This window comes from Pantherophis guttatus, chromosome 1 (assembly GCF_059756535.1).
Source record: "Pantherophis guttatus breed Tessera chromosome 1, ASM5975653v1, whole genome shotgun sequence".
Taxonomy (NCBI): domain Eukaryota; kingdom Metazoa; phylum Chordata; class Lepidosauria; order Squamata; family Colubridae; genus Pantherophis; species Pantherophis guttatus.
In genome coordinates this window covers 190,652,923-190,676,795 of record NC_142063.1, presented here as the reverse complement: position 1 = coordinate 190,676,795, position 23,873 = coordinate 190,652,923, and the positions used below count along the sequence as shown (strand labels likewise).

Below are 23,873 nucleotides of genomic sequence, written 5' to 3'. Positions count from 1 at the left end.
TAGGCTGAGAAACAGAAGAGAAAGAGTGTGACCAGATCATGTTCTTGCCATCTATTAGAAAGTGGGGAATGATATACGCTAGTTCCATATGGCCTTTCTATTTGTTCTTCTTTATTACTGAGCCACGATAGCTAATTTGTTTATTTAATGGCAGAGAAAACAGGGAACCTGCTTCTGAAATCAAGACTCTCTGTTGATAAACCGAGGCAGATTCCGGCTGGCTGGGTTCATACAATTGTAACAGGAAATGTTTCTGATACAAATGGGAGGGGCTTAATTGATTGCGGCGGGGGGGGGGAATCCCCTGCTCCTTTCAAGATGCTTCTGTCCACTGTGAGTTGCTACATGTAAGGAGCTGCAATTATCATTCAGGAGAATGTCAAGAGCACAGCCCCATTGCTTACCAGCAGAAGCCCCCTCGTTCCATAGGACTGGTTCCTAAGCCGTTGCACCTTCGTATGGTGCAACGGTTGCATCTGCCAATATAGAAAGGACACCTCCCCAAAAGGATGCTCTTCAGAAATGTTTGAAAGCATTTCATCAAAAGGCATGAGCTTTATTTGAGCTGCACGTCATGAAAGCTAATGACCTTTAATAAAATGTATTGGGCAGAAAAGATGCTGTCACTCTTGATTTTTTTTGCCACCTTACACTAACAAGACTCTCCCCCTACAATGTCCAAAAATGTGAGTCTCCTATCATCCCCACTGACTAGTGATTAATCAGAGTTACCATTCTTTGATTTGCATTCTAAGCATACCAGGTACAGATTTATTAGCCTTTGGTAAATAACAAAGCTCAGGCTACCTAAATCAATATTAAAATTAAGCCTCATTGGAGCTCTAATTCCTTTTTTGTATACATGGCAGTTCCCTGTTGAGGGCCTCTTGCTTCCTTGTCCACAGGTAGCAGCCACGAGGTAGTAAGGAAACTCCTACGTCAAAAGTAAAAGTTGCCCTTATAGGGAGAGTGATAATTATGCCAGTCAGTTACTACTCCTATCCCATCTATTTTTTGTTCCCTCTCAAACTCCAGAAGGGCTGGAGTCCAACTGTACAGAAATAAAAGCTGAAATCACCTCTTTACTCCCACTCCGTGTGGCTGAGTGTCATAATGTATATTTGAGACCTGCCACAATTCGTTTTCTTTGCACTGCCTTCTATGTCATTATAATTTCTCTCCCTCTCCCTCTCCCTCTCTTCTCATCCATTGAAGTCAATTGTCCCACAAAAGGGAGTGTGGCAATAAAATGCTGAAATAACTCTGGAAATAATATTTTATTTGTTCAGTTATCTGCTTTAAATGAAAAAAAAACTTAAATGCTCGATCATGTTAAATACTGAACTGTGTTTGGGGTGGTGCCCCTCCTCCAGGCATAATCCTTGAAGTTGGTGGACTGGAGGGAGTTAGGTAACTTTTATGTAAGTTTGTTGTAATTTGGTTGATTTCAAGATCTAAATCCATTTCCAACATCCATCAGAGACTCAGCGGCATATTTTGTGCAATAAATCTATATTGATCTTTATAAGGAGGAATGCAGAGAGTCCCTTGTTTATTTTCTCCCAGAGCAAAACTCTGTACCTATTTTCTTGGGACAAGCCCTACTGAGCACAGGGAACTCCAATAAAAGCTAGGTCAGAAGGGAAGTGGATAAACAGCAATAAATTCAAGAGTTTTCTTGCCGAGCAAACTTCCACCCACTGCTAATTTCTTGTCGCCCGTCAAAAGTTTAGTTGCAGGTGTCAGTGGGCTGCACATATACCAGAGCCAAAATTGTAAGGCTCGGGGAATACAGGCTGAGCACCATGGATAAGTTATTTGGCCTCTTAAATCATTAGACGGATCACGCCTCACCTTTTCTGTTCACCCCAAATCCCCTAAGAAAAGGAAGCTTCATTTTCATACATGGGGAAAAAGTATATTTCCCCAATTAATTGTTCTTCGTGGAAATAATGAGGGTTCATTAATGAATTTGAGATGGTGTGGGACTTTGTCCAGCTCTATGCGCTTCTTTGTTCTTTTGCTAAGTGCTGGGAAATTTGAATAGTGATTTTTCCCTTCTTTCTCCCGCTCTGTCCTTAGGCAGTAGAAGATGCTAATAACAGCGGCATGAACTTGCTGGACCAGTCGGTCATCAAAAAAGGTATGGGTAACTTTTCAATTGTTGCAGTTTGTTGAGTATTTGTGGGCACTTTACGCAGGTAATTTCAGGCCTACTTGGAAGTAAGCTTTACGAGGGGCTTTCTTCCAGGTAGCGTTGAGGATGGGATTGTGTGCTTTTTATACAGAGAAAGCTATTCAAGGTTCCAGAAAGGAAAGTCCTTGTGTCCGGATTCGATTCAATATTAGCAACATAGCGGTACCATTCTGAAGCACTGTAATCAGGAGCAGGAAGTAGAGGTACTGAACGAAGCGGCCAATTGGCTGGAATCTTGCCCACACTGCTTGTGTGAAGCTTTCTCTCTAGTTCTAGGAAATAACTTCCCCTCTTTGCTCATCGTCATTGTGGGAATTAGCTCAGCATCACCTGCAAGAGACCGAATTCTTGACTTGGGTGCTTTTGGTTTTGCTGGAGCTTCTTTCCAAGCAATATTTAGGGGTTGTGTGAATAGGAGCAGAATCTGCTTCCAAGGAGGATGGATGATTTCCAGGGTGGATGAAAACCTGCCCTGTTGTTTAAGCTTAGCTCCTGGGAAACCGGGGGGGGGGGAGAGGGAGTTTAGCTTTTATTTGAAAGCTGGGGATTCCACCTCTCTTGTGCGCATGTACCTATATCTAGGTAGAAAAGATTTGATCCACCCCCAGAGCATAAGGCTGCCTTTGGTAGTGCAGTAAGGGTATACTCTCTTCTGTATAAGCAGGCAGGAGATGGGCCGGGGAGGGGGGGGTCGTCGGTCTTCCTTGGCGATATGTTGGATTTTTTTTTAGCCGGTCAGTACTTGTGGGCCAGAATGAGGGGACCGAACCTCTCTGTTCAGGAGGAAAAGGCGAGGAGAGGGGGATTCCCCCCGCGCTCCATTTGTCTACACAGGCAATACGTGATTTAGTGTAAGTGTGCGGCTTCGCCCTACTCTAGTAGAGGGAACGTGATCTTAACAAATGTTTGCAATCTCTTGTACAGCTGTAAGCAAAATAATTAACTAATTAAACTAATTAAATGTAATTACAATAACTCATTTTGGGCGTATTGCAGCTGCTTCATGCCCCCTCCTTCCCGTTTTGAATTTCTTTGACAGGCTCGGGGAGAGACACGCCCCCTCCCCGCGCAAAGCTGCTGAAGGAGGGAAGGAGCGAGCTTTAATTAGCAGCGGAAAGGCGCGCTTGAAATTCAGCTGGTCCCTCCGAGAAGGGGGGAAAGCTCATTCCTTGTTATCTCTGTACTTTCCCGCAATAGGAACCACCTTATCCGAACCAATGGGACTTTTCCTCACTTAGAATGCTTGTTTGAGAACAAATCAAGCAGCTCTCGGGATTTGGACCAGTTCGAGTCCTCCACCCCCCCCCCGCCCTTCCGACCCTCGGGTGGAATTAGGACCTGGTCTTGTCTCACGCGTGGGCTCCGCAGGCTGACTTGGATGGCTCCAGAAGCTTGGGATCCGACTGGGTTTAGTCCTGCCCAAAGTCCGCGTAGGCGCAGGCAACTCGCTCTGCTACGGGCCACCTGTCGTAAGATCCCACTGACCTCCCCAGGCTTAAACTTGGGATCTAGTTTTCTCGCCAGTTTTGAAACCAACCTTCCAGGAGAGTTTACATAGAACGCCTGCTTAATAAGAGGCGTTGTTCTGGAAAGGCGAGGCAGAATTTGGAAAATAAATACACCAATTCAGGAACGCTTGACACAAGTAGCTCCATTCTTTTCAGACCCTTAAGGAAATGAGAGTTGGGCAAGAAGCAGAATGGGGAAGAACCAGCGGTGATGTCACCCAGCTGCTGCTTGCTACCCTGATACAGCCTTAAAAAATTGAAACTGATTTCTGCTCATGTACTCAATAATTCAATCTAGATACCGTTGCTTGAACAGAAAGCGCAATCCGAAGTATCTTCCCCCATGAACGCTAAGGGTGTTTAGGATTGGAAAATTGGCCCTTGAGGCATTTTCTTAGAAGTGATTTATAGCATCGCCCTAACTATCGGTGTGGCCACAGAAGCCTGCCTTCATTATTCTGTCGGCCCCGCGATGGGTGGATAACGCTGTAAATCACGAGTGAAGAAATGGCCTTGGTGGAGCTTACTTTGGAATAAATAGTCTAGGAATAGAGTGTTTATCGGACATCTGTTTCGCTGAAAGCCTCTGGGTTTCATTTCCAGGTGAATAAGTTTATTATTCTCGTCTTGAAATGTATTAACTATTCTTTATAATACCTCCTGGGAAGGTAACTCCTTCTCTAGCTTGAGAACTTCCGTCATCCGGACGCTACCTAACCACCTTCCAGGCTCTATTATCCACTAAATCTCGGGTCGTGGGATTTTTAACTTGGTTAACTGAACAGTAATTTGTCCAATGAATTAACTATGTTCAGGTTCGCACGACACATTTGGCTAAAATACCTTGGCTAGTTTACGGTTCTTCTGTTTCGTTGTTTTTGGGCGTTTACTGCAACGAAGTGGAGCCTCCCTGTCGGATTTGCCTCCTGTGGCATTTTTCTCTCCCATCAGCTGAATCCATAGGAAATGGAGTTGACTCCTGTGTTACCCAGACTTCTCCCGGTTTTCCTAGCACAAAAATATTCTTGTGACCAAGATGCGCTAAAGAGATAAATTATGAAATATAAATAACCCATCCCTTAGAGCCTTGTTTTTATGAGCACTGAGGCCTTTAAAACAGGGGTCTCCAACCTTGGCAACTTTAAGCCTGGCGGACTTCAACTCCCAGAATCCCAGCAAAGCTGGCTGGGGAATTCTGGGAGTTGAAGTCCGCTGGGCTTAAAGTTGTCAAGGTTGGAGACCCCTGCTCTAAAAGCAATGGCCATATCTGCCATTTTTTATTGCTTCTTTGGTCTCGGAATGTGTGGCCCTCCTTTCTCTCCCAGATCGCTTTTTCTACATTTTAACAGCCCCGCACTTCCTTTCCTCCTTCAGTTATCCACTTCTTCCCTTGTCTCCCAGATTAAAAAATATACAGCTAACCAGGTTAAAATTCAAGTAGAAGTTTAAGATAGCAACCTGTCCTGTAATCGGAGCAACAATAGTTCATATGTTACATTCTACCAGCCACCACACACCCAAATCTCTCAAGCACAGCTCCATTTCAAGAGGGACAGCTCACTCGTGGCTGTCTTGGCACAAAGTGATTTATTAATCATGGTTAACAAACCTCAGTGGTGGTGTTTAGTACTGTACTGTTTTCATTTAGCGTGCTCATATATCTGAGCCCAGTACAAGATCTATTTTGCCTGACACAACAGCCCTGCGAGGTAGACAGCTGAGAAAATGTGACTGGCCCAAAATCAGTTAAATGGCTGATGTCTCCCCAGTAACAATCTAATATCTTCTACCATCGCCAGCAATAATAATTATTTTGCATGCTTTGCACAATTTGCTAAGTCACAATGAACAACATGGTAAATTTGGTTCCCAAACGTTTAATCGTTGGGTTTTAGTTTAGCCAATGCGGTTTGTAAACCACGGTTTATCAGATTGCGTGAACCCAGCCACCAAGTACGGCAGGACACTTGAGAGAGGGCCTTACGCACGAAGAACAGGCGATCCGGATCGAAATACTAATTTTCTGCATTCTGCTTCCAAATAAAAATTGCCTTTTTCCGTGCCATCCAAAATTCAGCTGTCTAGAAGTTTATTCCTGCCACGCCCTCCTCAGACTTTATAGCAGACGATTAAGCTATAGGGACTCTTTCCTAATAAATCCATGCTAAATGACACTGATTTTTCCGTGTTTTAAGACTTGGTCTTGCGGAGTCCTCTTAGGGCTTCTCTCTCTCTCTCTCTCTCTCTCTCTCTCTCTCTCTCTCTCTCTCTCTCTCTCTCTCTCTCTCTCTAAAAAAAAGGTGGGTTCGTTGACTCTATTTTTTGCATCGCTGCCGGGTTGAGATGCAATATGACGCGGCTGCGCAGCCCTCTCTTCACCACCACCATCCCACGCCCCGTCCCGGCCTGGTGATGTTTGCGATACGGGCTTCCTTGACATTTCTGAAGTAATTTAGTTAAGGGGAAATGAGTTGTTCCCAGTAGAGAGAGCAAACGAATGGAGGGGAGGTAGCCAGCGTGATAAACGGCGCTTTCATTTGGAGATCTCCAGAGCTCGTTTAAGGCTCATTTTCTGTATTAGCCCCCTTTGAGCTATTAAGGCACCAGGCGGCGAGCGTGACTCCTCGGCTCGGGGCGGCCCCGCCAGGAAAGCTCCCGCAGAGCACCTGAGCTGATCCCAGGCCACCGGACTGGAGGAGAAGAGCGGCTGGCTCTGTCTTGGGGGAGGAAGACACCCACCCTTCTCTTAATCTAAAGTGGCGAAGGGGGGTTAATACGATTTGGAGGGGGCTGGTCAATGAGCAATCAATAAAGTAATAATGAGAGGGACGCGCTACATTAGCAGGCTAGAAATCCAACGAGACATTAAAGAATCATTCGGAATTCTCGTCGCTACCGTATTAAGGCGGACGGCTCGGCGAGGGGCTAATGGCTGTCCCCAGAAAGAGAGGCACCCAAACCCCTGAGCCAAAGCTGACCGCGACGGGGGGTGCGGTTCTAGGGCGGCTTCCCCCCTGCCTGAAGAGGGAAGGGTGTGTGTGTGTGTGTGTGTGTGTGTGTGTTTCCTATTGGGTTTAATAGCTTATGCAAATCCCGTCTTGGTGGCCTGTAAAAAAAAATAAAATCATAGCTGGTGGTTTAGATATTGTGTGAACTCAGGCAACCTTGCTTTAGTCGGTAAGCTAAGGAAGCCCCGGCTCGGTGTGATGCCAGACCCCGATCGCAGATATTTTAATTTGCATGGCTTGTGGAACGAAGTTTGCAGAGGTTCTCTCCGAGAGAGAAAAAGGGGTATTTAGTAGCTTCACCCAATCAGAGTGGGGGAAAAAAGAGATTCCTGCCAGCCTTTACGTGACTTGGCTTCACATACCTTCCAATGGTGCTTACTTCTGAGTAAGCATGTTTTCCAGCCCTGCACCCTCATGAGTCGTTAATAAGTAACTAATTCCCTTAAACTAATTGTATGTGTTTAAGGAAGAACTAATCTGAGTTAAGCGGGAGAATTGGCTCTCCACTCAAGCTTTTTTTCTAGCAATTATCTCTGCCAGGTCATGTGCTGCTTCTATCCTGGGATAATTTATCCACCCCCTCCCCTCCCCTTCCCCACTTCCCAGCTCAGGTTCTACATTGATTATATGGAACTGTAGATCGGGATCCCCCTTCACGGAACGGAGTAGGTGGGGCAGCCCTTCCAGTCTTGGACTGGGGCGAGATACTTAGACTGCAGTGCAACCCCATACGGCCTTACAAGGTGCAATAGGATTTTGAGAGGTTCGCTTTGGTGATGCCCCTACACCTGGTCTGTGGGCGAGGAAGAGGTTCAAGGATGGAGGGTGACCCTGAATATTTGCCCTGGCCCAAATGGGTTCCTTCAGGCAGTGCAGGGCTTTGACGCTAGTGGTATATCGTCGTTACTCTCGTAAGCCATAACAATAGGCTGGATGGTTTGATCGTTCTGGATGCGGCAAGGGTGCAATTATTCCCGGCCAAGTGGAGTTATCGCTGGAACTGGCTTTAGGGGGAAATAATGTTATGTGGATGACTGACGTGGGGGTGGGGGGTGGGGGAGGCAGCGAAGCTTTAAAAGAATCCCAGCTACTCATCCCGAAGCCGCGGGCAAATCAACACGCCTGGGGAAACTGAGGGGAGTGGGGGGATGCAGGCCTGAAGAGGCTGGGCAAAGGGAGGGTGAAGATTGTTCGCCCATTCTGACAACACACAACCTGGGGTAGGTCTCCTTTCCTGTGAAGGTCACAGTGTGGGGTGGCAATGATGGAGAGGCTGCACCAACCAGAGGCAGTGAGGGTGGCACAAAGAGGAACATCTGCACACAGGGACCTGTGGGAGAGGTTTTAAAAAAAAGGAAGATGGCAGCCGTAGCTGGGTCAAAACCCCATCCCTCTTGGCCTCCATCCGGGACTGTAAACAATGGTGGGATGTCAGTCACGTGATGGCCACCTTCTTGATGATCAAAGGCCTGGAGACTAAAACATACGATGAACGGTTCCAGGAACCGGGCCTGGCTAGTCCAGTGAAAAGAAGAATTAGGGACGACATGATAGCAGTCTTCCAATATTTGAGGGGCTGTCACCGAGAGGAGGGGATCAAGCTATTTTCCAAAGCACCCGAAGGCCAGACAACGAATAATGTATGGAAATTGATCAAGGAGAGATTCAACCTGGAAATGAGACATTTTCTGACAGTGAGAGCAATCAACCAACGGAACAGAAGTTGCCTTCAGAAGTTGTGAGAGCTTCATCACTGGAGGCTTTCAAGAAGAGACTGGACTGCCATTTGTCAGAAATGGTGTAGAGTCTCCTGCCTGGCCGGGGGGTGGGACTAGATGACCTACAAGGTCCCTTCCAATTCTGTTAATCTGTTAAACTGAGTGTTTTAAGAGGATACGGGATGGGCAGGCTTACCATTCTTCACTCCCCCGGGGTTTTAAAGAAAGCTCCTGAAATTAGCGTTGGAATATGGGACTCGGTAATGACCTCGGCACAAGCGAATGAGAAGCATAGTCCTAGGATGGCATTAACAGCCCGAGGGCGTAATTGCCGCCTGCTGCCAATACGAAGTTTGGCACCTTCCGGGTTAATAAGGAATAGTTAACTCTAAGCTACATTATCTGTGTTGTCAAAATCTGAATGATCGCTAGTGGGCAGCCTAGAGTTCGCGTTTTCTTTAGTTTCACGTAGAGTTCCCGTATTCTGTAGCCCAGATATAATCGGCCTTACTAATAACCATCGTGATCGGAACGGTTTAAGCCTAAAGCTGTTGAGGCGGGAGTTTAGTTAAGCCTGCCTTTTTCGTACTGCAGGTGAATCTGAAAACTCGAGCATTTGATCTTCCATCCACTCCACGCGAAAAGGAGCAGACACAGTTCTAACATGCCAGTTTGAGATACTTATGTCCTCAAAAAAATAAATTGCAGTCTAAATCCTTTAATGGGATTTACTCTGAAAGGAGCTGGTATAGGATTGCTGCTGTGGTTTTTCACGCACATTCCAGGTCGTGGATCCATGTGCGATTTAGGATCGCCCATCCACCACTCGGAAATTCGCCCTGGTTTGGTTGCTTGCCGAAAGTGGCTGAGCTGAGTTTCTTCCAGCTGGTCAGAAGTGCCAAGGGATGAGCGAAGAAGGCTCCTTTTGTGACAGAGGACGGACTCGAGTAAATCTGGAGCTTGCAAGCCCAAGACATCGAATTAAACCATGCACATTTCTGCCTATTACTGCCCTACCACTTCCACCAGGTTTATTAACCAAATTGAATTCTTCAAAATCTAGAATTATAGATAAACTTAGATGTTCCTTGCAGTGTTTGTGGCTGAAGGGGAGGGTGAGAGGAAGCAGCTTTTTAAAAATGGTAGTAGAGATGTGTTGAGAATTTAGAGCATCTTCTACCCTTCCCCACATTGTTCTGTCTGCTGAGAGGACAGATATGTCACGTCAAAGACAGCTGGGGATGCTATGAAGGCGCTCTAAACTACTGGGGCGGGGTGGAAGTGTGGGGGTGGGGGTGTGTGTTAGTGGCCTGAAAGGGTAAGACTAATCAAATATCCGAAATCTTGCTTCTTAACTTTCAATCTTTTCATTTTTATTTTTTTAAAAGCACTTTAAAACTTTTTATTATATTGTAAGCCGCCCAAAATCACTGTCTTTGTGAGGTGGGCGGCATAGAAATTTAATAAATAAATAAATGGGAGGCAATGAAATCGACGGAACCTTAATCTTGCCTACGTATGAGTAAGATTCATATGAGGGAGGGGGTGCTGCTTCAACGAGTGTTTCAAAATATATTTTCTCGGGAGGGGGGGGAATAATGAATCTACATGCCCCAGCGCCAGCCCTATATATACAATCTCTGCCGGATTCCATTCTTGCGGGGAGGGGTGGGAACAAACCCGTGTAGGGAGCTATTTCACTATTGCACCCGTGAAGGGTATTTACTTGGATAGATTAAACGTTCAATGTACGAGTCAAAGAGCAAAGCCAACGCCCCTCCCGCACCACCACCACCACCCCCTCCGCGCCGGAGACACACAGCGATCCTCTGAGGCGCAACTGCTTCCTGGGTTTCTGCTCTGCCATCGGGGGAGCCCCACCAAGAGAGAGGCGTTTTTGCCTTTTCGCCGCCGCCGCCTTCCAACCTAGCTGTAATATATGCGCGGGAAATGGTAAACATGTCAAGGAGCGAAAAGTGCCACGCTGGGTTGTGCTTCATGCTCCATTTCCTTGCTGTATCCCGCTGCTGTCGTTGTAAAGCCGGCCTCGCTCGACGACCAGCTCCCGTTTTCGGGAACAACACTCTCCGTAATTACTAACAAACCAAGCGGCGACTGTGGTTAACTCACTTTCTCACTCTTATGGAGAAGCTCAGAGAAATGGGGGGCTTGGGGGCGGGGGGGGAAAGGCAGCGGAACAAGAACGGGGACGGTCCCTATCGGATGAAGAAATGAAAAGTAGCCATTTTCTTCACAAATTTGCCATTTAGAAAAGGGAACGGAGAGGAGGAGAAGCAGCAGCAAAGCGAGCATTTCCGAAGGGAACGAAAGTTTGAATCTTGAAAGCGGAGGCGGTGAGGATTGATGAGCGGTACAAATGAAGTTATGGGATCCGCCCTCCCTCCCCTCCAGCATGAATTATTTGTAGTATTTGTGGGGGGAAGGGGGAGAGAAAGAGCTGAGGTTGCATCCTGTACAAAGGCCTAATTATCAGGGTGTAAATGTAAGGAACGCCGTGGCTTAGTGGTTAAGACGCTGAGCTTGTTGACCGACAGGTCGGTAGTTCAGCGGTTCGAATCCTACTTGTCCCAGCCTCTGCCAACCTAGCAGTTCGAAACCATAAAAAAATGCAAGTAGAAAAATAGGGACCACCTTTGGTGGGAAGGTAACAGCGTTCCGTGGCGTTTAGTCATGCCGGCCACATGACCACGGAGACGTCTTCGGACAACGCTGGCTCTTCGACTTTGAAACGGAGATGAGTCGGGAACGACTAGAGGGGAACCTTTCCTTTTAAATATTTGTAACGATTTCTTCCACACACAAAAGCCTCTGCTGTGCCTTTTCAAGGGTTGTTGGAGAAAGCATTGAAAAATTCTACAGTTTTGAAGCTGAACACTTCTGAATGCTGTTGCCTTTTTGGTATAATGCAAAGAACAAAGCTTAATAAATCATGGTTTTTTGAGTGGGATTTTAATCTCATGTGTATATGGATGTGTTGTTCTGGAGTGTAATTCTAGGTTTTTAAATTGGGTCTGTAGCGTCAGCTAAATCTAGATGTCTGGAATCTTTACTGCATATTGAAATAAGTAACAAAATAAATGTCCCTTGATCTTAAAAAAACGGCAAGAGAGACATGTAAATTAAAATGAAGCATCAATTACCAAATGAGCCTTGTTTTATAGCTTTATCCTATTATACACACCCCCTTGCTCTGATGTATACACCTAATGTGTGTATCTTGAGTAACTGAAATCACCAAATTGCATTACCTCTGGCAACAGCTTTAATATTAAAATAATTATACAGATCTATAGAATTTGATCCCTCCCTTGTTTCTTCCATGGGAAACTTGCATTTATTTTTTCTTTTAAGAAGCATTAAGTAATGTACAAAAGATGGAATACAGATTAGAGCTTGTATCCCTGGTGCTATGAAGTAGCAGTGGATATGAGGCAGAGACTTGGAGGAACTCTTGGTATATTTGCACAAGTCATCAAGCTGTTTACAAAAGAATTGACGGTTTTTGGGTTTTCCTTTCTCCCAAGGTGCATAAAGCAGGAAGCAGGCAGGCAGTCTCATCTGTCTCTGTGGAAACTATTCAGAAAAGATATATATTTGACAAAAGTTAAATGCAGCCTGTAAATATTCAAAGCCAATAAGCAGTATCTGCAGTACTGAAATTCCCCTTGTCCTCTCAACCCAAAGCCATTAACTGGTTTGGATCATAACCTCTGATTCAGATAACTCCTGATTCAGCCAGGAGTTTGCAGTCCTTCAGTAGAATGGTTTTGGGGGGGGGGCGCTAAGGATACCTATCCTATCTTACACTACCCACATTTTAAAAATGTGAACCAGTTATTTGCTTTGAAACAGCTTGGAACTCCAACTTCTGGAGCTCACACCAGATTTGTTGGAGCATCATATACTGTAACTCTCAAAATTTCATGATGATTTGAGATCAGATGCAGAGCACCACACTGGAGAAGACTGATGTAAAAACAAATAGAAGTTAACTTTTTTTGTTTGCTGCCCTACCAGTAACAGGCATCTGGCTAGATGGGGGAAAGAGAAAATGGGCTGATAGCTGTTAGTCTTGCTATATTTTAATTTTGGCCTGTAGCTTAAGCAGGATGGGATTATTGATTTAACTAGACTGATTCCCTTTATGTGGCTGCAGATAAGCTTGTGCTTTGATAGGAAAACCCACATAGCACAATTATGAGTCAGTCTGGACAGAATCAGGCTGCAGGAGTGTATTTTGTTGTAAATAGCGATCCTATAGTAGAAGTGTGAGTAGCTAAGACTTTCTCCTGATTCTCTTGTAAATCTTGTTGAAGGCAATGGGGCTTTTTCATTAGAAATAGGCAAGGCCTCTTTGAGCTGTCCTCTCCCACAATTGTAGCTAGTAAGGGCAATTAGCAAATCCAGAAGGAGCGGTTTCATAATGATTTCAATGATCAATGCCTATTATGATTTCATAATGATTTCAGTGCCTATTTCAACAATGATTAAATAATCTTGCGATGGGGAAATCCTTTGCTATTAAGCTCGCCTAGCTAGTATGGAGAATGAAGGTAAAGATGGCCTCAGACTGAACTTGGCTTCAGCTACCTACATAGATACAACTGTGCAGGTTTTCTTCACATCAATACAGAAGTAGTTTGCCATTTTGTTCTTCAGATTTTTTATTTTTTTTTAGAAAAATGTTCCATCTAGCCTGCTGGTGTTCTGAATATTTAATCAGATATGACCTTTCACAGTTTCCAAGAACTTTGGCCAGGGCTGCCACAATTCAGAATACACTGGCTAGGGATTAAAACCACAGCAAAAGCCATATTTTAGCAACCACTTTGACAGGTCAGGCACAGGCTACCAATAGTGCTGTTCAGAAAGGGTGCAAGCTCCATGATGTTCAGGTGGTCAATTTAAGCTGTGAAAGAAAGCCAATTTCTGCCAAGTGCATGTTGCCATTTCTGCCATCCCAAGTACAAGTTTTCTGCTGCCTCTGCCAAAAAAGTTTCATAAATCTACATTTTTTATTATTTTTTAAAAAATTATCTCCAAAGATTCATGGAAGTGTGCTATACCTATTACCATGACCTGTTAATTAACCATTTAGTCTCCCCTGATCTGATCTTGGTTCCTATCCCTCTTTCTGTAACACACTGTGGTTACTTCCGTCCTTGATATGTGGGGGCCATTTTACACATTGTATTCCAACTATATGTAGTCAATCTGTTGCCTAATTCCAGAAATCTTTTTAGCCATTCCTTGGCTCCATCAGGATGCATTTGGGCACAAGATCAGAATTGGAGTCCTTGGTCACTCATTGCCACTACCACCTTTGCTTTCCAACATTAGTTGAAGACTGAGTTTTCATGCTATGGATTGTACCTTCAGTGATCCTTCTTCTTTCTGTCTTGCTTCTCCTTCCTTACCAAGGAGTTATCTGGCAGTTGGGCTATTTCTTTCTTTTTTTTTTATTGAAAAAGTTTTATAAATACATTTTCATCCCAATTCCCCCCCCCCCACAGTTGGGCTATTTCTGAACATAGGTTTAGTGCTGCACCCGTGTCCTGAAATAGCCTGACTGGCAGGTAACAGATGCAAAGAAAGGACTGAATTTAGCAGGGGCATTGAGGAAACTCCTATTCATTTCACACTTCTTTCTATGCCTGTTACCTGGTATATTGAAGAATATGGTATTGAGGATGATGGATAAAAATAGCCCAGTTGACAGGAGCAGAGACTGGAGGAGGGATTGCAAGAAGCATTTTGAGAGCTCCCTTGTCCTTCCCAAAACCCTGCCATATGTTGGTGAAACTAGATAAAGCTTACCTGTCTAGCTATTGATGCCTTCATCCTAGAACTTGATTTGAAAGTGAATGCTTGGTGAAGATCAGAGAGGTTGGCCTCAAAATAGTTTAGAATGGAGAATGGATTGGCTGAAGTTTCACCCTAGTAGACTCAAAGTTCATCTGCTTAAGTATGAAATCACAATCAACAGCAATGAAAAAACCAACATCAGAAACATAGCCAGTTTTCTATGAAGAAAGCCCGTTTGGTCATTTGCTTACACTGAACTCAGATTTAGGACATTTCTCTCAGAACTGGGATTTCTGCAATTGTCACAGGCTATATTGAGGGTGTCTGTCATGGTATTAACAACCTCTGCTTAGAGGTTCTAAGTACTGCTATTCCACCCTACTTGCACATGATAGTGTTTAAGTTACTTTGTCTTCTGGTATGAATACCCAGGAGGTGATGATTCTTGTATCCAGATATTTGACTACTCATCTTACAGTACTTTCATTATTTTGTTTATTAAACACATACTTAAGAGTCAATAGTCCCCATTAAATAAGTGGGACTTCCTTCTCACCTTACAAGAAGGCCCATGCTGTACTACTCTTTACTATGAAGATGTTGGAGTAGATTTGGAAATCCTGTTGTAAGCGCTTTTTTCTTTGCTCTGTATAGATTGGGACTCTACCAAAGATACACAAATATACCAGGAACCTGAATACTTCATTATCAATGACTGCAGAAAAAGAAATAAGGAGAATGGAGATATTCAGGGAGCTTTTATGTAAATTAAAGTGATTTGTTGGTTGATCAGCATACTTGCTGTTAAATTATACACAAATCTCCCAAATATGACGGGCTTTTTTTAGATTCAATTGTGAATAAAATTCCTGTCAGAAATAAATTGCTTAAATTTGTTTTTGGTGGGGTTCTTTTTTGAAGAGGAAAGAGAGGGCTACAGAGAACTTTATATCTAAATCATCTTTGAAGAAATAAATTTGTTTTAATGTAATTGTCTTAGCATCCATTGTTCCTGCAAGAAACATGTTGACAAAACCAGATGATCTTAAGGAGTATGAATAGTATATTTTACAATTTCATATATGCCACAAACAATTTTTATTCATTTTGTATAATTAAATTTATTCTCTTTGTTCCCCTTCCCAGTTAAATATATACATAAGAAAGAATGTTTTCAAAGGAGATATATTGGCTTTTTTGGCTTGTTAAATTAAAAAAAAGAAAAAATATTTTAAGGCATATTAAGTCAGTATTCAATGAAAAATGATCTAGCTGGGTCATTCTCTTTCTCAAATTTAAATTACAAGCTCTTTGGGTTATTTTTCTTTTCTTGTTAGTGGAATAATAAACAGCTTACAACAAAATTGTGTTTTTTATCAGTATACATTAACCTTTACAACCTATATCATCAGCAGAGATCCCTATTTAGATAGGATTGTAGTTATTATTATTATTTATTCACATCCTTACTTTTCTCTGGTAGCTCAAGGCACAATAAGTTTTCCCCTAATTTTTTTCCTACAAAAGCAGCCTCTTCTGAGGAGGGTTGATTTGAAAAAGAATGAAATTGCCCAGGGTGCATTATGGTTATTTGTGAACTCAAAATGGCTCCCCTGGTCTAAGAGCAACACTTCAGCTACTATACTGTACTGATTATAGCTTGAGTTTTATACTTTCTTAGTATCATACTTTTTTTTTTTTCAATTGTTCTGAACATTATATTCTAAAGCAAAATACAGGTACCCCCTCAATTTATGACCATTCATTTAATGACTGTTAGAAATTACAATGGAGTTGGAAAATGGTCCTTGCACTTAACAGTCTCTCAGTATACCTGCAGTCATATGATCAAAATTTGGGTCGTCATGTATTTATGAAGGTTGCAGCATCCTATGACATGATTGCTATTTCCTACCTTCCCAGGGGACTTCCGACAAGCAAAGTCAATGAGGGAAGTTGAATTTGCTAAATGACCATATGATTTACTTAACCTCTGCAGCAAAAAGGTTATAAAATTGGGCATGACTCACTTAATGTCTGCATTGTTTAGTGACAGAAGTTGCAATCCAAACTGTGTTTATAAGCTGAGGGCTACTTGTCGTGAACTAAATGGTTATGTTTTTTCTATTTATTACTTGTAATGTTGTAAAAACATTACCCAGATGTAATATAAATAGATACATGTTTGATAAAGATATATATTTAAATCAGGGGTGAAATCCAACAGGTTCTAAGAGGTTCTGGAGAACTGGTAGCAGAAATTTTGAGTAGTTCGGAGAACCGGCTGGCTGGCCCCAGAGTGGGGTGGGAATGGAGATTTTGCAATATCCTTCCCCTGCCATTCCCACCAAGCCACACCTACAGAACCGGTAGGGAAAAAAAATTGAATTTCACCCCTGATTTAAAAGTATAATTAAAAATACAATATAACCAAGGTTAGTTATGGCACTGAAAAAAATATGCCATTGCTGATTTGAAAACTAGCAGTTATGTTATAAGTTGAAAGATGGGGTAAGTTTTGTTCTAACCATTTGCTGAGGAAAGTATCAATAAGTTTGGCCTACAGTATTATTCATGATGCTGAAAAAATGCAAACATTTTTATTAGAATCACCTTTTCTCTGCAATATTCTAATATATGGAATATATTCTAATATGCCTAACAAAAGGGAATGTTAGGGCCACAGTGTACATTACTTTCACTGTTAAGCTACAAAGATTGCTATAAGAAAAACATGCAAGAGGTTAGGGTCCACTAAGATATACAACATAGCATATCTTTTTAATGTTATGGTATGTAACTTAGTCTGTGGGGCATGGACCTATATGTGCACATCTGCTAATTTCACATATGCAAGCATGGAATTCAGAATGCAAAAATAAATCTCTAAATCTGGGGCCAATCAGAACTGTGATTTCCTCTATTTCTCCATGGCAAAATCATAAGAGTTTTCTTTTTTTTCTTGTCAAGTGCTACTGAATTAATTTTATCGGATAGACTAGATGAGAAACATGACCAGATAAGCTAATTCTCCTTTACATTAATGGTATCTTGTAAGTCTGAAAGTAAAATTTCCCCCCATCACTTTATAGCCTGATAATTTAGGGATGGCCCCTCCTGAGAGCCATGCTCTGCCCCCTATGCAGGCTATCTTCTCTCTTATTTGGCTGCTCCCTAGACATTATCTCTTTATTGGTCTCCCAAGATCATTCCCACATACTACTACATTAGCAGAACATGATCACATCTACTTTACCTACATACTGTTCTTCCTGAGCAAAGGGTAAAGTCTTCAATAAAAGTAAGTGCTTTGGTCCCTCATACATAAAGAGAAAATTACTTTGGGGTGGCTTACTTTTCCAAATGTATGTTTTCTGAGGTTATCTATTCTGCTGAGAGAATTAAAAAGCTGAATCAGCATTTCAGGTTTTTTTTTATTACAGGTAGTCCTTGACTTGTGACCACTTGCTTAACAACTGTTCAAAGTTATGAAATCACTGAAAAAATGACTTAGAACGAGTTCTTGCACTTACAACCATTACAATATCTCCACTGTAAAATTCTGGCCTTTGGCCTTTATTTACAATGGTTGCACCATTCTGGGGTCATTTGATCACCATTTGTCACCTTGCCAGGGTAGCTTCCAACAAGCAAAATTAACAGGGGGAGCTGGATTAAAGTGAATCTGGCTGAGTGATTTGCTTAATGATTACAGCAAGAAGGTTGCAAAATAAGGTGTGACTTGCTTAGTAATGGTGATCATAAGTCAAGAACTATCTGTATACTTTAAACCAGGGGTCTGCAACCTTAAACACTCAAAGAGCCATTTGGACCCATTTCCTACAGAAAAGAAAACACCAGGAGCCTCAAACCCTTCCCATACCTGACTATTTCTTGAGCGGCCACAAAACTAGTATATATAATTGAATTAAAGATTCTGTTTTCTTCTGAAAGTTTTCTTTTCTTGGATTTATCCATGATTGGCCTACTGGGGGTTGAAAAGCTCAATAAATCGTATGCTGGTGAGTGTCGCTGGCGGTTGTGACACATATTTTGAGTGACGGAGCCGCAGCAGAGGGGTAAAAGAGCCACATGTGGCTCCAGAGCCACAGGTTGCTGGCCCCTACTTTAAACACGTAAGGAAAATGCTTACACTCACTAATCATTTAACTTCTCAGATGATTTTGTTCTACAATTCTAACCGGTAATTGCTTTTTAATATATTTCTAATTGTAACTATTTCTTTAAATAATGTAATGCATTTATTTTAATGTTGTATGATACCTGAATATGTTTTCATGAGAGGCAACATATAAATAAATGAAACATGAAATGAATGACAGCCACTTCTCTAAAAATAGTTTGAGATCCTTTTTATTAATCAGTAGGAAACTCTTCAGGATGAATGCAATTATGAGCTATGTGGGCTGCCTTGACAAGCTGATCTTGCCCATACTGCTTTCCTCTCTTCCTAGTTCCAGTTCCTCCAAAATCTGTTACTTCTCTGATGATGAACAAAGATGGCTTCCTTGGTGGTGTGTCTGTAAACACAGGTGAAGTGTTTTGTTCGGTACCTGGGAGGCTCTCCTTGCTCAGTTCGACGTCCAAGTACAAAGTCACTGTTGGAGAAGTTCAACGGCGCCTTTCACCTCCTGAGTGCTTAAACGCTTCCCTCCTTGGAGGAGTTCTTAGAAGGTAAGTCATGAGGCAGGCCAATCTGTACTTTCTGATGGGATTAAAACTGCATTAAGATTACTACAAGCAGCCGTTGCGGTTAAGAGTGAATGCATATGAGATATACATAACAGTCTAGAGGTCATTGCCCCTGGCACCCATTATATTATGCCAATCACGTTACATGGTTCATTAATTCTGTAAGACTGGCCACTTTCTTTAAATAATCAAACTAGCTATTTCTGTATGTTAGAGTTCAGATCAATATCAATATCCTGGAGTTTATCTTTTAAAGTATCTTGCAGCTTTAAGAATATTCCAAGATGGAGCTGCCTAGATGTTAAGCAGATATAGGTAACAAATGGCAAAAAAGCTTTTTCACTAATGTCCCACCTTTACTCCTCACCCAGGGTGGCTGAGTTGTGAATGGAGTCTCTTAGGTCAACTGGATGTTTATCTGCCTTAGAAGGAGGTGGATGTGCTTCATTACATTGTTCCTCACTTTAGGGTTGTTCCTGTTTGCATTTCTGAATATTGTTATAAGCTATGCTGCAAATTGTCTGGAAGTTTTAACTGAATGTTACAATTGAATTAGTTTTAAATAATCAATGGTTATGAATTTTATAATTTACCATTTAATTCGGTATATTGCACTAGTGGAGAATGAAGGTGCAGATGAGGTTTCAAATGCATGAAATGTCTTAAGCAATCATTTAGAATTCTGTTCCTCTTCCCAGTATAAATTTATAATATTCATTTCTTTTACATAATTGCTATGAGAATTTATAAATATGATTGGAAACTATGAAGAAGGAAGTTCCTTCTTCATAGTTCCTGATTATTTTTGCACTCCCTTAATTTTAATGATAGCATTATTGGCACAATATTATTATTGGGACTTATAAAATGCAAGTCTTTCATGAAAAGCCCTTGAGTAAACATAGACACAGTATTTGTCTTAAACATCAAAAAGAATGGATAAAATAGGGATGAACAGTTCCACAATGGAAAAGAGCAAACAATGAATTAGGACTAGTACTTCCCAGTTAGTTCAAAAACAACTTATAGATATGTGACCAAGTCAGAAGACCCAAAACCGATGAAGGTATTAAAACAAAAAGGGATTAATAAAAACTCTGAATGGATATTTTTAAACTGGAAAAATGACTATAAAATGTTATTCATTTGTAAGTAACAGTAAAATAATGCACATTAGAGTGAGGAAAATTATTTTTGTATAGAAAATCAGAATAAGTATACAGTCTTGTTTCTGTGGTGAACAATTTAAAGAAAATATAAATTTAATGTGAAAAAGCTGAATTTCAGAGCTAGGCATTCATTGGGAAGGATTCTGAAAATAAAATTTCCAGTATCAGTTCACTGACAATACAACTATATTTGGAAAACTGCATAGTTCTTATCATTCAAGAAACGAAATTGTAATGTTGGAGAAAATAGGGAAAAAAAGGAACCAGAATAAGTGAAGGACCTAATAGCATTATTGTGAAGTATCAACTTAGGTAAAAATTGAGTAAAGCCGATAAAACAGAAATATAAAATTACACATGATAGGGAAGAAATTGATAGAGAGGAATTCTTTTATCTTTCTCAGAATGCCAGAACTTGGGATCATCAATATAGTAGAATGATAGAATATGCAGCAGAAATAAAATGGAGTCGCTTTTCACAATGCCTATGTAGTTGAAGTATGGAATTATCTATCATAGGGTTATTAGCATGGGTGGCTTGAAAAGAGTAGAAAAAGATTTATTTTTTAAATTTTTATCCTGGAAATTTTATTTTTTATTAAACAAACACTATTGCTGCCCAACCCAAACATAGGTGACTCCGGGTGGCTTAGAATATTAAAAAAAAACAAAAACCCATCATATAACAAAACTTCTAAAAATAACGAACACCTACCTTACCTCCCCTGGCAGCAATAATACAGTTAGATTAGCCAGAGAGATTTCCTTCAGTTAGTATACACAACTCTCTTTCCTCCATACCAACAACTCTGCTACATAGGGTGGGCTAAGAGACTGATTGGCCCCAAGTCACTTAGTGAAACTGAATCTCCCTGGTCCTAATCCAGCACCTCAACCACAACACTGTGGCTGTTAGTCATGACAGTAGCTATCTCAAGGATCAACAGCATTGAGAACAATAATAAGAGAAGCCTTTGCTCTTATATGCTGGCTGGAAATTCTCAGTGTGGTATTTGAAGGCATGAGGTCAGAAAAAGATTGTCCTAAAATCAACACATCCAATTTTAGAAAAACTGTAAGGTCTTCCAGAAACAACCAGACTCTAATCACAAATTTCCAAATCTATGTTATCTAGTATACCTGGGGCTGTGCTACTCAACTGTTTGGACCATTTGCAAATCTACATGCTGTGAGCATGAGTATATCTCCCTAGTTTTGCAAGGTTAGGATCATTTCCCCACTAGTGATTTCTAGTATTTTTCTGGCATCACTCAGGCAATATAAAATCTGTCATAACTGCTACATTGGGCCAATGACGGTTGGAACGGGGTGGGGGTGGGGGTTTCATCTGTGGTTCACAAACATTAAGCTCCCTTTACATTCTTAAAAACGATGATGAGGAGCCCAAAGAGTTTTGGTTTATGTGGGTTATATCTATTGATTTTGACTATTAGAAATTAAAACTGGGAAATGTTAACATATTTGACTTTGAGGACCCCTGAGTGAGCCCCCGACCACCCTTTGAGAACCACTGTTCCAGTCTAGAAGATGCTAGTGGAGATCCTGCCTGTAGCTCACAGGCAATGGTCAGCCAAGTCAATGATCACTCTTATCTTCCAAATTGATCAACCACTGACCACCTCACTAGATTTCATTGGATCCCTGCCTTGGAAATGAGTTCTTCACAAAAACAAAATACATTGCTGATGCATCCCTCCCTTTCTCCAGTGGTCCCCTACCTATATTTGTGATTATTTCATTCATTTGCAATGAAAAACAGGCAAACAGAGGGGAAGGGGATGATGATTATTTGAAAATCAGTACACATATGGAACCCTAAACTCCTTGAAAGGCACTTCCTGCTGCCCAAACTTTTCTCTTGATGAAGGCCTAACAGTCATGTTGCCTTTGAATTCCTTCCTCTGACTGGGCCAGGCAGCTGCTATAATAGGATCGCATCTTTTCAGGCTGCGCTAAACCCTCATTTCTGAAGTAGCATTTGTTGCTTTGCATTATTACTGTTGCTGCTTTGAAACTATTATTATACAAAACACTTCTTATGCAAAAGCATGCAAAAAACTTACTGGATTTTGTTATTGCACACCATTAATACATACTTTCACAAATGTGCCCTGTATTGCTGGGGATGATGGCATAATCTCCCTTCCCACACCAGGCCATTCTTCGGCTCCAATCCAGTCTTTTTACTTCTTAGCCTCTTTTGAGTGTTTTGTAAGCAGAATTACAACAGAAACAACCACAAATCACCACCCTTATGGCACGGCTAAATGCTGCTGGTGACGCAGTTTTCCAAGAACAGCCAGTTTGTTCCTGGTAGTAGCAGGGCCAGAGCTAACATAACCCTCCCTCTTCGTTCACTTGCAGCCAGCAAAGCCGAGCGTCGCTGGCGGCCCAAGGAGCAACAGGGGTCCAGGTTACAAAGGGGCCGGGCTAGACTCTTGCCAAGGGCGGCGTTTCTTTCTTTCCCGCCCTGTGGCACCACGAAGCCTCCACTGTGTTCATTGCTTGCATGCCACGCCTGGTGCCCAAAGCCAAGGCTCTGGTGCCTCCCACCCCCCAGCCCCCGTCCTCTTCTCTTTCTCTCTCTCGCTCTCTCTCCCGGGGACATTCGTCGGAGTTTTAAATCCCCGCGTTCCTTTTTTCGTCACTGCAGAGCCAAATCGAAAAACGGGGGGCGATCGTTGCGAGAGCGGCTAGAAAAAATCGGTTTGAATTTACCAGCCGGCAGGCGCAAAGCGGCAAATGTCACTTTACTCACCTCCCTGGTGGAAGGTAAGCAGACTTTCTGTCCATTTCGATTTCTTCTCCCCCCCATCCCCACCCCCAACCTCCTCTGGCGACACTTCTGGGCGAGGAAAGGTTTGACATTTTGTAAAGTTGCATCGAATCGTTGTTGCTGTGGCATGAAAAATCTGCCATGCAGAAAATCAAGGCTCATTACATATCCCAACTGGGGCTGTGTTTAAGATTCAGCAAGATTGGCATTTCCTTTTAAGTAACAGTGTTACATGAATTCTGCAGTTGCCAGCTAAATTTTATTTATGTTTAAATGGTACTTCTAAAATTAAACACTGTTGTTAGTACTTGTTAGGACATACTAAGGAGTAGTTATGATATCTGTCCTCATGGAAGAGGAAGATACTTTAATTAAAACATTTTGAGGAGGGGGGAATAACAGTCCCTCCAAACTAACTTCTCCACCATAATGAAATTTATATACAGCATAGAAAAGGAAGTATTTATAGATTCTCAAATAAATATACATAGAACTAAAGAGTTCTGGAAAATATTTCTTTATTTTTAAATTTATTTGCTATTTATCTCACCAATGGGGTTACTTTAGGCAGCTTAAAACCAGAAATGAAAAGAAATGTAAACACAATACTAGCAAGATAATAAAAGTATGAAATAAACAATGAAAATACAGGAACATGAGATTAAAAGATGAGCCAGGGGAAGCAGGGAATTGAGGGGGGGGGGCAAGGTGGGATTTGCTATCAATCTAGTAGCTACCTCCAGTGTGGTACTCCCCCTTTGGGTCCCCAATAAAACAAGCTGTCATGTAATACTTAGAAAATAAATAAATGTTTATGTCATATGTTTTCTTGGACAACAGAACATTTCATCAGACTAATAGTTAAATACTGAATATACCAGGGGTTAAAGAGGAGTAATAACAAGAGAAGATATAGGGCAGTGAAATAGAGGTTAGA

At 41.9% G+C, this 23,873-nt stretch overlaps 1 protein-coding gene across 25 annotated transcripts in view; it reads left to right on the top strand.

The window, feature by feature from the left end:
• TFAP2B (transcription factor AP-2 beta) overlaps positions 1-23,873 on the top strand; it is a 64,423-nt gene that overhangs the window by 12,870 nt on the left and 27,680 nt on the right. For all 25 annotated transcript variants that reach the window (XR_015731222.1, XR_015731224.1, XR_015731225.1 and 22 more), the window contains 3 exons: positions 2,083-2,143; positions 18,733-18,952; positions 22,814-22,932. Coding sequence is in view for 13 of the 25 variants with exons in the window: in XM_087882263.1 (XP_087738389.1) it covers positions 2,083-2,143; positions 18,733-18,952; positions 22,814-22,932 (400 nt within the window). In the remaining 12 variants the exon portion in view is untranslated. The remainder of the gene's footprint in view (positions 1-2,082; positions 2,144-18,732; positions 18,953-22,813; positions 22,933-23,873) is intronic.